This window comes from Ambystoma mexicanum, chromosome 7q (assembly GCF_040938575.1).
Source record: "Ambystoma mexicanum isolate Mex_15411 chromosome 7q, UKY_AmexF1_1, whole genome shotgun sequence".
NCBI classification, from domain to species: domain Eukaryota; kingdom Metazoa; phylum Chordata; class Amphibia; order Caudata; family Ambystomatidae; genus Ambystoma; species Ambystoma mexicanum.
In genome coordinates, this window is record NC_090941.1 from 840,476,047 (window position 1) to 840,489,198 (window position 13,152).

Below are 13,152 nucleotides of genomic sequence, written 5' to 3' on the forward strand. Positions count from 1 at the left end.
GCAGTCCACTAGCACACTGCAGGCATATAGTTTATTAAACAGCACTGTGTGAAGCTTCTCAGGAGCCAATAACGTATCCCAGTACATGCTGCCACTGTCCACCTTCTATTGAGGGCACTCACTCAGATCAGGAACTAGAACAGGCTCCAGAGCCCCACAGCAACAGTAGTGGCTGTCGGGCGAGGATCAGCCCTATGTTTCAGATGGGTCATGGGAGCCACTGGAGTCACAGTGTCCCCCCTCTCCTGATGCGGCAAATCTAACGTAGTGATGGCGGTCCCAGTATCTCAGGGGCCGCCGACCCAAGCGCAGGACCGTCACAGAGCTCACAGAGCAGCCACTGCACCGCAGCTGCTGGTTTACATTTGCCACCGTCCCTCAGGCTTTTCCGCCACAGTAGAGCGAGCTGTCAGATCTTTCATGGTCCCGGCGCAGACCGTTCTCTCTCGCTCTGCCACAGCTTAAGATACAGCTTCCTCAACATATGCTCTACTGCACAGCATGTACATGCAGCTCAGCCGTTTAAAGCAATTGAAGTGCCAGTCTCGCTCAGCACCAGCAGCACCCAATGTTTGTCGGCCTGCTTGAGCTTTAAACCTCCATCTTATTCTGCGTGCAACAGCGCCCTGCATGTACCTTTTTAAGACATCTTGTGTGGGTTAAACAGTGGATTGGTGTTTGAAGTTGTTAGCGATGGATTTAAATATCTAGGGATTCAAATCATTTGTGACATCAAGCCCATGTTTTCGGTCAACATTGAAGCAGCTCTAGTCAAGACTAACTTGAACTAGGAATAGTGGGGAAAATGCAGTCGAACCTTGTGGGGGCAGAGTGAATGCAATCAAGATGTGTATTCTTCCCAAATGTCTTTACATATTTAAAGCTCTTTAGCTGACACCATTGAAAAAGGGGATAAGTGAAATGTAGAAGGTGATACAAGGACTTCTTGTTGGGGAGAGGGGACAAAACGACATTGCTGCCCTGGTTGGTATTACACACATCAGTGCAGAAGGGTGGTAGTTCAGCTTCCTTGACTGGTTGAAATATCATTGGACCTTTTGCTCTGAGGGACCTGGCACGTTGATTCAGAGGGGACGATACCAATGCACCATCATGAGCATAGGATTTATAATGCACAAACCAAGCTGGAATGGAACAGAGCACTACAGATTATTGCATATACAACAAAGGTGTGTAAGCTCTGTCTAGTGGGAAAGAACTCCAGAATTTTCCTCAGCAAGGGGGTCATTGACATGGCTTAATCATGTTCTAAGAATTGATTAAGTTAAACTGTACTGACATAGCTGGTCTTTGGCAGGGAGTATGAACATGAGGGACATTTGGGTAAACCTATTACGATTTTTTGAGATTTTAAGTATAGGTTTTGGAGCCGCGAGAGTTAGACAGCAGAAAATCCATACACTGCTGGAGATTACAGTCGTGATTATGACACAAGGCAATGTAGAAACACCCCCTGTATTAACTGCTCATACCAATAAGTCCATCATCTTCCAACATAGTGAGATTGATAGATCGCGATACTGACCCAGTGGAAGATTAGGAGAGGAAAATGGAGGTGGGGTCCAAGGAACGGAGTTATCAGATCTCTGTCTCCCAATGAGAGAAAATATGTGGATAAGTCAACTGGGAAAAGCCACTTCAAGCAACAGAGTTTTTAGGAACTATTGGACCCCAACGAGAATACATTGTTGCAAGATGCAGGAGCCTGACATTTGTTGGCATTGTGGGAGGGAAGTTGGCTCATTGACGCAAAGTATAAAGATGTCTCAATACTGTGATGAGGTGTAAGAAAGGGTCAACTTTGTTCTAGACTGATTGTCGGGGTAATCAGAGCAGATTCTACTTCACATGCAAAAAGTAAATGCTAAAATGTTGGAAATCAGCACAGACCATTAAGATGTGGTGGGACACAATATTGCTATAATCCAAGTAGGAGACGTGCAATTCCAGCGGAAGAACTATTAAAGCAGGTACAGTGACAATTGGGAACACTTATAAAGAACTATATGAGTAAACTATATCACAAATCCCAGAAGGGGCCAAGCCTTCATATCATGGGTCTTTTTCCACCTGCCCCCCGCCAGGAGAAATGAGTGACCTTGCTTGCATAACCCATTGATATGGTTGAATACCATTGTGTATGGCGTTGGAATGTATTTATTATTAATGACTATGATATATTCAGTTAATAAGTAATGTTCCCCTTTCTACCCGAATAAACCACTGTTTTCAAGAAAAAGCCCCCACTAAGATCGCCTTTCGGGGACCAACCACCACATAACAAATGACTTCCCTTTTATCAATGGCTCCCTCTTCTCAATTACTACCATATAGTATAAGGTAGTGCATGGTATATAAAGGGATCCTCGGCCAGAGGCAACTATGCCAAGCAAGCTTCCTTAAATACTATATTGATACAACTAAACCATCTTTTACCATCTTATGCAATGCTTTTTTCAACAGAAGAATAGTGCCCTCAGCCCTTACAAAGGCACAGATTACAGCTCTACTGGAAGACTAATGCTTGCCTCAATGCATAGGAAAAATCGCACCACATTTCTAAGCTAGTCTAAGATTCGGGAAAGACCAGTCATCATGCAGCTGCAAAAATGCAGCATACCCAATGTCCTATTTCATGACCACCAATGAGGATTCATACCTTGCAGAGGAAAATAATAAACTCTCCTGAACATCCAGTAAGACATGATCAAATCTATTGACAGCAGCATTCAGGTTGCCTTGATCCCGACTTGAAATGTATGTCCAATGACAGTGTTTAACATTTTGTCCCCCGAAAATGCTGTTGTACTTTAAAGTGGGGACCTCCCACTTCCCTGTCAACAAGAAGTTCTTGAGGTTGACCCTTAATAAATGTGTGCCCTATATATAGCTCTACTGAGCAATGTGACCTCAGAATATGTAGCTGTCTTCCTCTTGTCTCCTCCCACTCTAACATTTCCACCTTGGTGCTCAGAAGTAGAATGTTTCTGCTAGTGGAATCTTCCAAAACAATTAAATCATCTGCTAAGCACATTTTGATTGGGTCACATAGTACCTTGCACGGTCTACAAAATTAAACTGGACCAATTAACTAATTTAGCATGCATGGTCAAACAATGGCAGGCCTTGGCATACAGTATATGATGCTCCAGCAACATGGTAGACTACATATATCCTAAAGGACACATTCTTGTAAGTAGTTTATCTGAATCTATATACCTTTATTGTAAAAATGTTTTTTTTTAAAGCACTCCAATGGCATAGGTCTGGACATCGCAAAGGAGCCTTCCCCATTACTCAATGAAATGGCTATACCATGATTCACGATTATTCGCCATTCCCCATTATGCTGCAATGAACTGTGTGAAGCGTGCAGTAGGAACATAAACACAGACCAACGACTAGATTGAATCTAATTTGTGGCTATCCGATAACTCTCAAGCACCTGTCCGAAACAACATCCAAACAGAAAAATAGCACCAGCCTCCCTGTCTCCAGACAACAAGCATCACGCAAATAAAGTACTCACCAAAACTCTCAACTATTATCACCCACCCATGCCAACTTAACGTCCATCTAAACTAGCCTGCACAAGGGCTCTGGCTGGCTGAACACCAACAGCCAGAGAAACGCTAACACATACCTCTCTCTCACTAAACACACACAAGCATGCAGGCAACAATAACATACAGCCTACCTCATGAAAGCGATCTAATAGCAGCCTCTGCTACACAATCTCTAACCCATCCATAACCACACTTGTTACCTTAAAGAACCCAAAGAGCCAGGACACTGAACAAATGACAAAGGTCCCACTATAGCAAGACCAATTAATATACAATTGTTAGAAAAGCCTTGGTCTCTCTTTCTATGTGCTTCAATTTCATGGATAGCTTTAGCACAAGATATTCTTAGGTTAACGCTAGATCACCATGGAGATGCAGTAATTACCCTTTTAAGCTAGCTGTAAGGCTTTTGTGCTACATTCACATGAATATTGCACATCAACTAAACATGTAATGATGCATTGTACCATTTCTATGCCGAGAGAAAAGGCTTTGCTATGCGTAAGACAAAAACATTTGAACAGAAAAATGAATACAGGTCTGAAAGTGCGTCAGCATCAACAGTTACCTTGTTGCACCATATTCTGGTGGAGGCTGGTAGCGGAGAACTGAGACTTCTGTCCTAACTGGAGTGGGAGCAGGATAGCCCATTAAAGTGTCTTGTATACCTCCAATGTGCTGGTCATTATAAAAAAGCCCATGCTCTGTAATATTGTTCACAGGAGACATCACTTGTTTAGCCTTAAAAGGATAGTCCGGAGGGGGCCCTCTTAAGTCCTGCCCCTTCCCAGATGTCGGAGCAGACGACGGGCTTTCAGTTTTCAATATTTTGGTGCTCCCTGAGGTAGGAGGATGCTGCTTAGCCCCATTTTTCTCCAGAGACAGCTGCATTATCCTCTCGCTCAAATAGCGGACGTGTCCCTGTTTAAGTTCTTTAAGGGCCTCGTCCTTATGTGCCTGCCCACTGCTGGCCCGGGCCACAGTGGGCCTTCCCTCAGTTTTTAATTTATGGTTGGCCACCACTCCAGTGACGTAATAACCTGCAACTGGCTGCTGGCCCCTCAGTAGAACAGATTGTGATTTTGCCTCCTCATAAGATGGGAGCTCCTCGCTGTTGTGTTGAGCTTGAGCTGCTCGTAGCTGCTTCTCCATAACACTGTTGTCCACCTGATGTTCTTGCCCCTGGGGTTCCTGGCGGGCTGAGTGGTTGACCATTTGTGGGTCTTCTTGGGCGAGATTCTCTGTGGACGAAAGAGTCGTGGCAGTGTTGTTAGGTGATCCTGAGCTCCCTGAGGCCTGATGCTGGATTGCCCGTAAGTTCATGTTCTCGTTGGGGTTGCCATACCTTAAGTGCTCCTGTATTAATCTTTGTAACACTCTGCCAGCTGTCCCATCTTCTGAAGCTCTCATTTCCACCTCCGAGACGTCGAGGAAGTTGTGAGTGTTGTAAAGTTGCTCCTGAACTAAAAAAAAAAGAAATGAAAAAACAATCAATTATTTTTGCACTGAGTTTTCTGTATTTGAGAAGAGTTCCTTTCCCTTTTCCCAACAATAAGATTTAAACAAACTGTGCTGCATGTACACACAATGTTGCTGCTTGCACCAACAGTAGAACAGTGCCATTAAGTACTTTACTCGCTGGTCTAGGGCACAACCTAACATAATGTGCAGCTGCATAGCAGAACTCTTCTTCCCTCAGGGAGTCCTGGAAGATCCCCCACCCTTTCAAGCAGTGGTAGAGGGCCTTAATGACTCAGCTATCAAGGGTTACTTGCATTGCAATGGACCTTTACCTAAATACTCCCACACTGGTTGGAGCCCTGCACATTCCTTAAGATGGTGGTTGCCCAGGCAAAGGTACAGAAGGGCCCACCCATCCCCCATTTTTGAGAAGGCAGGGACTGAATTTCACAAAATATCACTGGGATCATCCTTTCTACATCACTCTGGCATAGGTATGCCCAAGTACAGTTCTATAATGGGAAGATTGGTTAGGTCAATCGGGTCGATCACGTGAATTTTAATTGCATGTGTGCTACTAAGCAATATGTGGCTGCTGTAACTGCATCCAGCTGCCGTTTACATTGGGGCTACAGCACTGTTTGTGTGTCTGTCTTTCATTTGTATTTGCTTTTCCTTGGAGGGTGCATGTACGGTCATCTGGGCAGCTATTGTTTTCCTTTCTCCAGTCTGACTGTGGCATCATTCCTAGTGGCCAGCTTCACGGGTCAGTTGTGGTGCTACTCTGTAGCATTTGTCCCTGTATCATATAGGGGACAGGGATCAAAAGACCAGCCATTCGCCCAATTATATTTCAATTAGATTATTTAGGAAATTATTACAGTACAGGGGCAAACAAATAAACGGGGAAGGCATAAAGTGCAATTCTATGTGCCAGGATACTCTGGTGGTCTCTAACCAAACTGCATAACTAACTGAAGAAAAAAAAAAAAAGTCTCTCAGGGTTTGAGTAGCATAAGGGTTCCAATCCTGAAATGTAGAAAGTGGTGTGCCAAAAGAAAGTCTTACATTTGTCCCAATGTTGGTTCAAGTGTTTCTCTTACTCTCAGTCCGAGTTGCATTACAGGTTGTAAGGGGCCACAAACCAACCTTATTACTCGGAGACCGGGTTTGTAGAGTCAGAGGACTTCAGCTGCAGGGTGCATTGTGCTTGGCATGCCTTTTCCAGGAAGACCCTCTGCAGATAGGTGTGACTATCCGGACAAGGGAAAAGAGACATTTGGAAGTGGCTGTTGCAAGTTCCACTCTCCATGGTTGAGGCTGGGAGCTTTAACCAGGTGAAGGTGTGGGCAACTACTCTATCCAGAGGCCTTCTCCTTTATGACTCAGCCCATAGACTCAGCAGCCCACTCGCTCTTACTCTCTCACGCTTCAACCCGTTTCCTTAGGCTTCGTCCACCACCTCAGCTTTACCTGTTCTCATTTAAATTTTTCAATAATCTATTTCCATAACCAACTCTTACACTATATCTCAGACTCTTTCTACGCACCATTTTCTTCCTTACCCACCTCTCATCAGTTACAACTTTGCCCCCCACATCTCTGCTCTCTATTCAGTCTTCTTCACCCCTTTCAACACTCCACCCTCACTGAAGTACCTCTTTCCTGTCTTCTCCATCCCCTTCACTTTCGTCACCTCTCAACCATAAGCTCCCTCAGGCTCTTGCCTATCAGGGAGTGGTAGGCATTGAAAGACAGACACCCAAAGACATGAACCAGAGGGAGTTGGTAGAACCACTCTGTATCAGAAGTCAATGTCTGTGAGAAACCTGAAGGTGTCTCACTCACTGGTCCCCGGGGATCTGTCATCCAGGTGGCCAGGACACAGCCATCGCTATTGGATGCAGTTCCTGGGGTGGACCAGTGTGGAAGGATCACCTGGATGAAGGGTCTTCGAGGAGTGGAAGTGGGACACCGATCACCTTCCTTATGACACCTTTTCCCCATCCTGCCCAGTAGGATATTTAGAAGCTCCACCCCCCTTTCCAACAGGAACACTTTCTCACACTGTGAGCGACAACAGACTAATACCACAGCCTTTTACCTGACATGTCCCAACACAAGGGTCAGGCAGAGTCAGACAATTGCTGACAACTACACACATGACTGCCCTTTTCCTTCCCCATAGGGATAAAAGGCGGAGCACAAGAGCACACTCTGAGCAAGGCCCAATGCATGAAGAAGCAGCTATTCCAGGATGGCAGTTCAAACGGAGGAGAAAGGCGGTGAGACCTGAAAGGACGGCAAGAAGGGAGTTGCCCTTGCCCTTTTCAACCCAGACACGCAAGGCCTCCAACAAAAGAAACATATGACCCAGGATTCGCAGCTGGCGAATGGTGCAACGGATGTCAGCGGTACATGGAACCCTCCCACACTGATAGCCAGGGGATCTGCGGCTGCCATCGTGGGACCGTCCTTGACTCCAGGGGCAAAAGAAACGCTGAGTTTAGCACAGCCGGTGAGTCGCAAGAACCTGATAGTGGGCCAGACTGTGTTAGGCTCAAGGTTGCAGTGGCAACATTAAGAAGATTAATATACAGAGGTCGTTTGTGAACAAACTTGGGCGAACATTCGGAGGTCTCTGGCTGGTACCCATCTCCTATACAAACACTGTGTTGAACTAAAAGAGTATGGAAACTACAAGTACCAAGAGGCCATGGGGAAGGCTGACGTGAGGTGTCAAGGTGGTCATACAAGGGTCAAGCCAAACCCCTTGTACAATCGAAAGTCCTCGACCCGTTGCTGAAGTTACCATGATTGTGAAATTGTGAACCTGACTGAGGGAATTGTGAAACAGGCGTTTGCGCCCGGCTGAGGAGAACACTGTGCAAACTGTGATTTTGTAAAAAACGCACTTGCCATAGGCTAACAGAGTGACCCAGCGAGATGTGATCGCCCTTTCGTCTTTGTTTAATATTGGCAAGTGCTTTGCCCGGATGAGGGGGCCCTAACTAAACATAGGTGGTTGTTTAAAAAGACATTGAGACTTTTGAATATTACAAATAAGGAGATTGTGATTGAAAGGCGGTAGTGAACACAACTGAGGGACGTCAATAGAAATGTTGTGAAGAAGCTAAGTGAACATTGTGACGACAAGTATAAACCCGACTGAGGGATGGCCACAGTGAGTGGTTGGTCTGAGCCCAATTGATTGAGGCAAACGCTCAAATAAGGATCGGAGCCCAGCTGAGGAGGATCCAAGAGTAAAGGCTAAACACCCGATGTGAAGAGTAGCAGAAGCAACTTTTGTTTTGTTGTTTTCGGCATACTAGGCCCTCTGAAGCAATAAACTTTGCATGAGAAGAGACTTGGGCACAGAAGGCCCTGATCTAGAAAAAATAAACTGTAAGCTCGTGCCAGAGAAGCCCATGAGTGTGGATGTGGGACTCAGGATTGGCTTCTCCCTCCTATTGGGCAGTCCTTTCTCTCTCTCGCCCTGCCTTTCATCCTCTCAATGGGGTAAGGGCAGCTGGTTTAGCGTCTGGCTGAGAATGGTTTCACATTCTGATGTTGGGACTTATGGCTGGCTAGTCCCTCCTCTTGGGGGGTCTCTCTTCAGTTGTCACAACCCAGCCCTGACCCTGGGGTGGACTCCCCTAGCCTGTTCTTAACTGCATAAGAGGGGGAGACCCATGCAATTGTTGGATGGATGAATTGATGTCTGAAGTATCTCTTCCTAATTCAGGCCCCTCTCTTTCCCCCTCTGTAAATTTAGATTGTATTACTGCAGATGCTTGACAGTAACAGAGTGCACAGGTACTGCTGGTTCTGTGAGACCAACTCTCACTGATCCCCCCCCCCCTCAAATGGGCAGTACCAACAGAGTCCCCAGCTTCAGTGGAAGCGAAAACACTGTGCTTTGTGGTTGGGTTGAGCCTGATTTTCCTGATCCCATGTGGTCCCCGATCCACAGATATACATGCTAATCGTAAAGGAGCCCTGTCCTCAGTTGGTGTCATGTGACTGTCCCCTGCCTATGGTAGTGATGGACTGTGGATCCCCAGTGTGCCCCACCAGGACCATCTTCTGCTTTCTTGTGAGGATATTCAACCCCTATCCTCCCCCCACTAGATGTACCCAGAATCAGGCAGAGGATGTTATCACAAAGAGCTGGGGTGCTTACTGCCTGCTTGTGCTATGTAATCTCAGTGGGTGAGAGTAGATTGACTGGTGTGAGAATCTATGGGAGTAAAGCATGTTGGCAGTCTGGCCCGACAGCAATCTGGCTCTGGGAGGAGAGAGTAGGAGAAGGCTACAGGAACATGTGCTCCCCTCCTCTTACATATGAGGCAACCACATGACATACACCTAGAGAAATTTTGGTATCTGTATGGATTGATAGTCTGAATGGCCCTTTAAGGGGGGGGGGGTGCTCAAGTACTAGGCTAAACTTAGCCGCTCATAACATTTGAGCACTGATTGTCATGGAGTTTGACTAGACGTTTACTGCCTGACAGACAAAAGGTACAACATGTATGTGGTGAATGGTGTGCAAGATTGTTTCATTGGGCTGTTTTCTAGGTTGCTTCAGCAAGCTACTATTATGTAAATTGGTTTATTCAAGGAGTAGGTAGGGCTTATAGTCTGCTTTTCTATGGAAGGCTCCTCACATTTTGTATCCAAGTGCCAGAAAGGGCGTTTGCACTAAATCATTATGGGGCTGTGTGATGCTGGAAATGCATTGGAGGGACAGGGCCTCCATGTCCTTGTCCTGTAGTTCTTTTATCATGTGTGTTCTGTGTTATTATCTGCACAAGAGTCCACGTGGGACTTCAGGCAGTGCAGCTCTTCCTCTTTTTGGCTTGGTGAACAGACCCTTGGGATACCCTTATGGCACCCCATGGAGGGGGTGGGGGGAGTACAAACCTGTACCTCTAGTGTATGTTTTGGGCACCTGTGTGTGGGCCCACAGAGCAGGATATGGGCTGGTGGCAGCTCCATGCTGAATTTGACAGGTGCTCCGAGTATCCTCCATTTTGGGATACCCAGGCCCTGCCATTGGAATGAGTTGATTCCTGTTAGGAGACAAGATGGCTCCTGTGGCCTCTTGCTTTCTATTGCCGGTTATCTTGTTTTACCAAAGTCCTGGGAAGCCCTGACTCTGTCCCTTCCCCTAACTGGCTGTTGGGTGGAAGTTCCATATATGGTATTGTGGGGAAGTCCAGGCCAGACTAGCTGGAGCCTTCCCAGTGAATGTATGTTGTGGGTAACACCATTGGGGTGGGACCTGGGTCAATGGAGTATGTGAACAATATGCACTTCTTGTAATGGGTGTCTGGTTTCTGGTATGTAACACAATGAATGAGACAGCCCTGCCCGAAACTGGTATGAATGCAGTGTGGAGTGTTGAATGGCTGGGTACTTGTCCCAATACACATTCCTTGTTGTGAGTGTCTGGAAGGAGAAGAATGGCCTAAATGCTCTGTGAGCCTGATTGTCTGCCTGCCTGCACGAATGCCCTTCTGAATGACTGGTTGCTCGAGTGTGACCCAGCAGAGTGAATGCGAGACCAAACAGTATATCTGGGGACCTCTCACTGATGAAAATTGTTCAGAAGCTAAAGTCGAAACTTGATGCATACTCTCGAAGCCGAGCCAGAAGAAGGTGAACCACTGTTCCCTTTGATGCAATCTGAAAGCTGCTGTGCCTTCAGGAACCTGATCCAAGAGATGATCTGGCTAGGAGACCTCTTCCCGAGCTACGAGGGACCATCGTGCACCAGCTAACCTTCACCAAGGCTCCCTGGAATTCAGCCTTCGAAAGACTGTCGACTAGTGACGGGGACCACCGAGGAAACTGAAAAGAAGTGCCCGGACATCTGTCCACCGTCATCACCCAGGGTCTGGAGGACAGTCATAACCGCTGGAGGACCGCCGTACCCGCTGGAGGCCCGTCGAACCGTATTGCCCAGAAGCAGGGACAGCTTGACGCTGTGCCGCCGACGACCTGAGCCGCAACGCTCCATTGCCTAAGAACACTTTGAATCAAGGACTCCCTTACTCATCACCGTCGACCGCTTTGTCCGCCAGAGAAAGTCAAGGTCGCTGAGTAAGCAAGGAGAATCCGCCGGTGGGTTTCCTGCCACCCGAAGTCCACAAAGACGCTGATTACCAGACGCCCTTGCTGGGCCAAAGTTCTTCATTGACTCTTTGCGGACATGAACTATCGTCGTTGAGATGCACCGCACGCCTCATCTTCGCAGCACGTCCACGACAGATCGGCGATGAGCACCGCCAGGACCGAAGCTGCTGCCTCGACGCCTTTGTTAACCTTTTCTTCGGGGGATCTTGACGATCCATGGCTCCTGCCTTAAAGGGAGTCAATCAAGAAGGATCTGTCGACGACCCGACGTCGAACTCTGCTAAACCAGGTACATTGGGGTGGTACAGCCTTTATAGAAGGAAATAAGACTCTAATGCACAATAATGGGCATCATTACGAGTTTTCCGGTCTGGATACAACGGTACCGGTAAGCTTGCTATGAGTTGTGCGCGCGGGTGCCTTTCACTCCGCCAGGCCTGACCTGGCGGAATGAAAGGCACCCGCGAGCACAGCATGCCTGTAGCATCGGCACCGTTATGATAGGTGCCGGTGCTACAGGCATCACCATTCCCATTGAGCCCTATGGGGCTCAATGGGAATGGGGATCACCCGATTCTGGTACCCACAAAAGGGCAATTACCGGTGCCGGAATACCCCGGTAATTGCCCATTCGCGGGTGCCAGATTTTCTCACAAGTTTGGAGGTAGCCTGCCTGTATTAGAGGCATGGCTACCTCCAAACTTGTCAATATACTTTGTTCTACAGGTTGCCCAGGTGGGGGGATACTCATACAGAACGGTGCCTAGTGGTAGGGGCCCAGTATTCTGTGAATTGTTTAACCAACTTGTTTTCCTCCTAAGTCTATTGTTGGTTCACTTTATTAATTGATTTGTATGCCATTTGAAACTGCTTACAGTTGATGCATTATAATGGAATCTAAGAAGTAATTGTGGTACCACATTGAGACTGTATATATTTACCATGTTAGAATTGCCTAAGCACAAAGTGTGTTATTGTGATTGTGTATATAATTGAAACCTTATTTATATAAAGAATTGGGTTATCACTAACAGTGTGTGGACATTCCTTTGTGGTGCTTGGGGACTACACTGTACTTAAGAACCAGCCTGCATCACCTCCTGAGAGCTTAAGCCTTGATTGCTCGTCCAACGTTACCAAATAGAGAATCTTGGCTGGTGTGCTCTGTGCCTCTACTCTGACATATAGAGAGCAGGAGTACAGATACCACCCTCCAGTCTTTACAGGCTGCTGTGAGAAACCTGAGGGTATTCTCCCTGGTAAGCCCAGGAAACCCTTATTCAGTTGGCCAGGACACGGCCGTCGCTGTTGGATCCAGTTCCTGGGGGTGGACCAGTGGGGGAGGATCACCTAGGTGAGGGGGACTGGGATAATGCTTGGGAGGATATCCAAGGTGAGTCGCGGTACTGTACCAAGGAGGGAAGAGAGAACAAGATCTCTGAGGCCTTCGTAGGTTACAATACATCTGCCTCCCCACTCTTTAGATCTCTACGGCCCAGATCCCACAACCACTCCATACGTAATCAATCCTCTAAGGTCCCAAACCTAGTTACACCCAAAAATCCTTCTTCTTTCCGACCCTCTGATTATTATTTTGTGAACTCCTAACCTGATCAGACAAAGAACTACCGTTCCCCCAACCACCCCTGTTCATTTCACGATCCCCACAAACCTTACCAATTCCGTCCCTCTGTCATTTTCCGAACACCCAATCCACTATGACAGAACATAACCATTCCCACAATCCCCTCTGTTCTGTTCTCCATCCCGGTCATTCTTGTCCATTTCACAAACCTTCCATGTCCCGTTCCGTAGGATATTCTGACATTCCAACCCCCACACCCCTGCCCTTTTCCGACACGAACACCTTTACACACCCAAGACAACGAACAAAACACTTGAGAACTGTGATCAAAACCGGGCTGATGTTAAACCGGTTTACCTGACATGTCCCAATACAAGG

At 47.0% G+C, this 13,152-nt stretch overlaps 1 protein-coding gene across 2 annotated transcripts in view; it reads right to left on the reverse strand.

The window, feature by feature from the left end:
- The window catches only part of AMOTL1 (angiomotin like 1), a 1,007,056-nt gene that overhangs the window by 356,837 nt on the left and 637,067 nt on the right, over positions 1-13,152 (reverse strand). For both annotated transcript variants that reach the window (XM_069639243.1, XM_069639245.1), the window contains one exon: positions 4,156-5,050. In XM_069639243.1, coding sequence (XP_069495344.1) covers positions 4,156-5,050 — 895 coding nt within the window. The remainder of the gene's footprint in view (positions 1-4,155; positions 5,051-13,152) is intronic.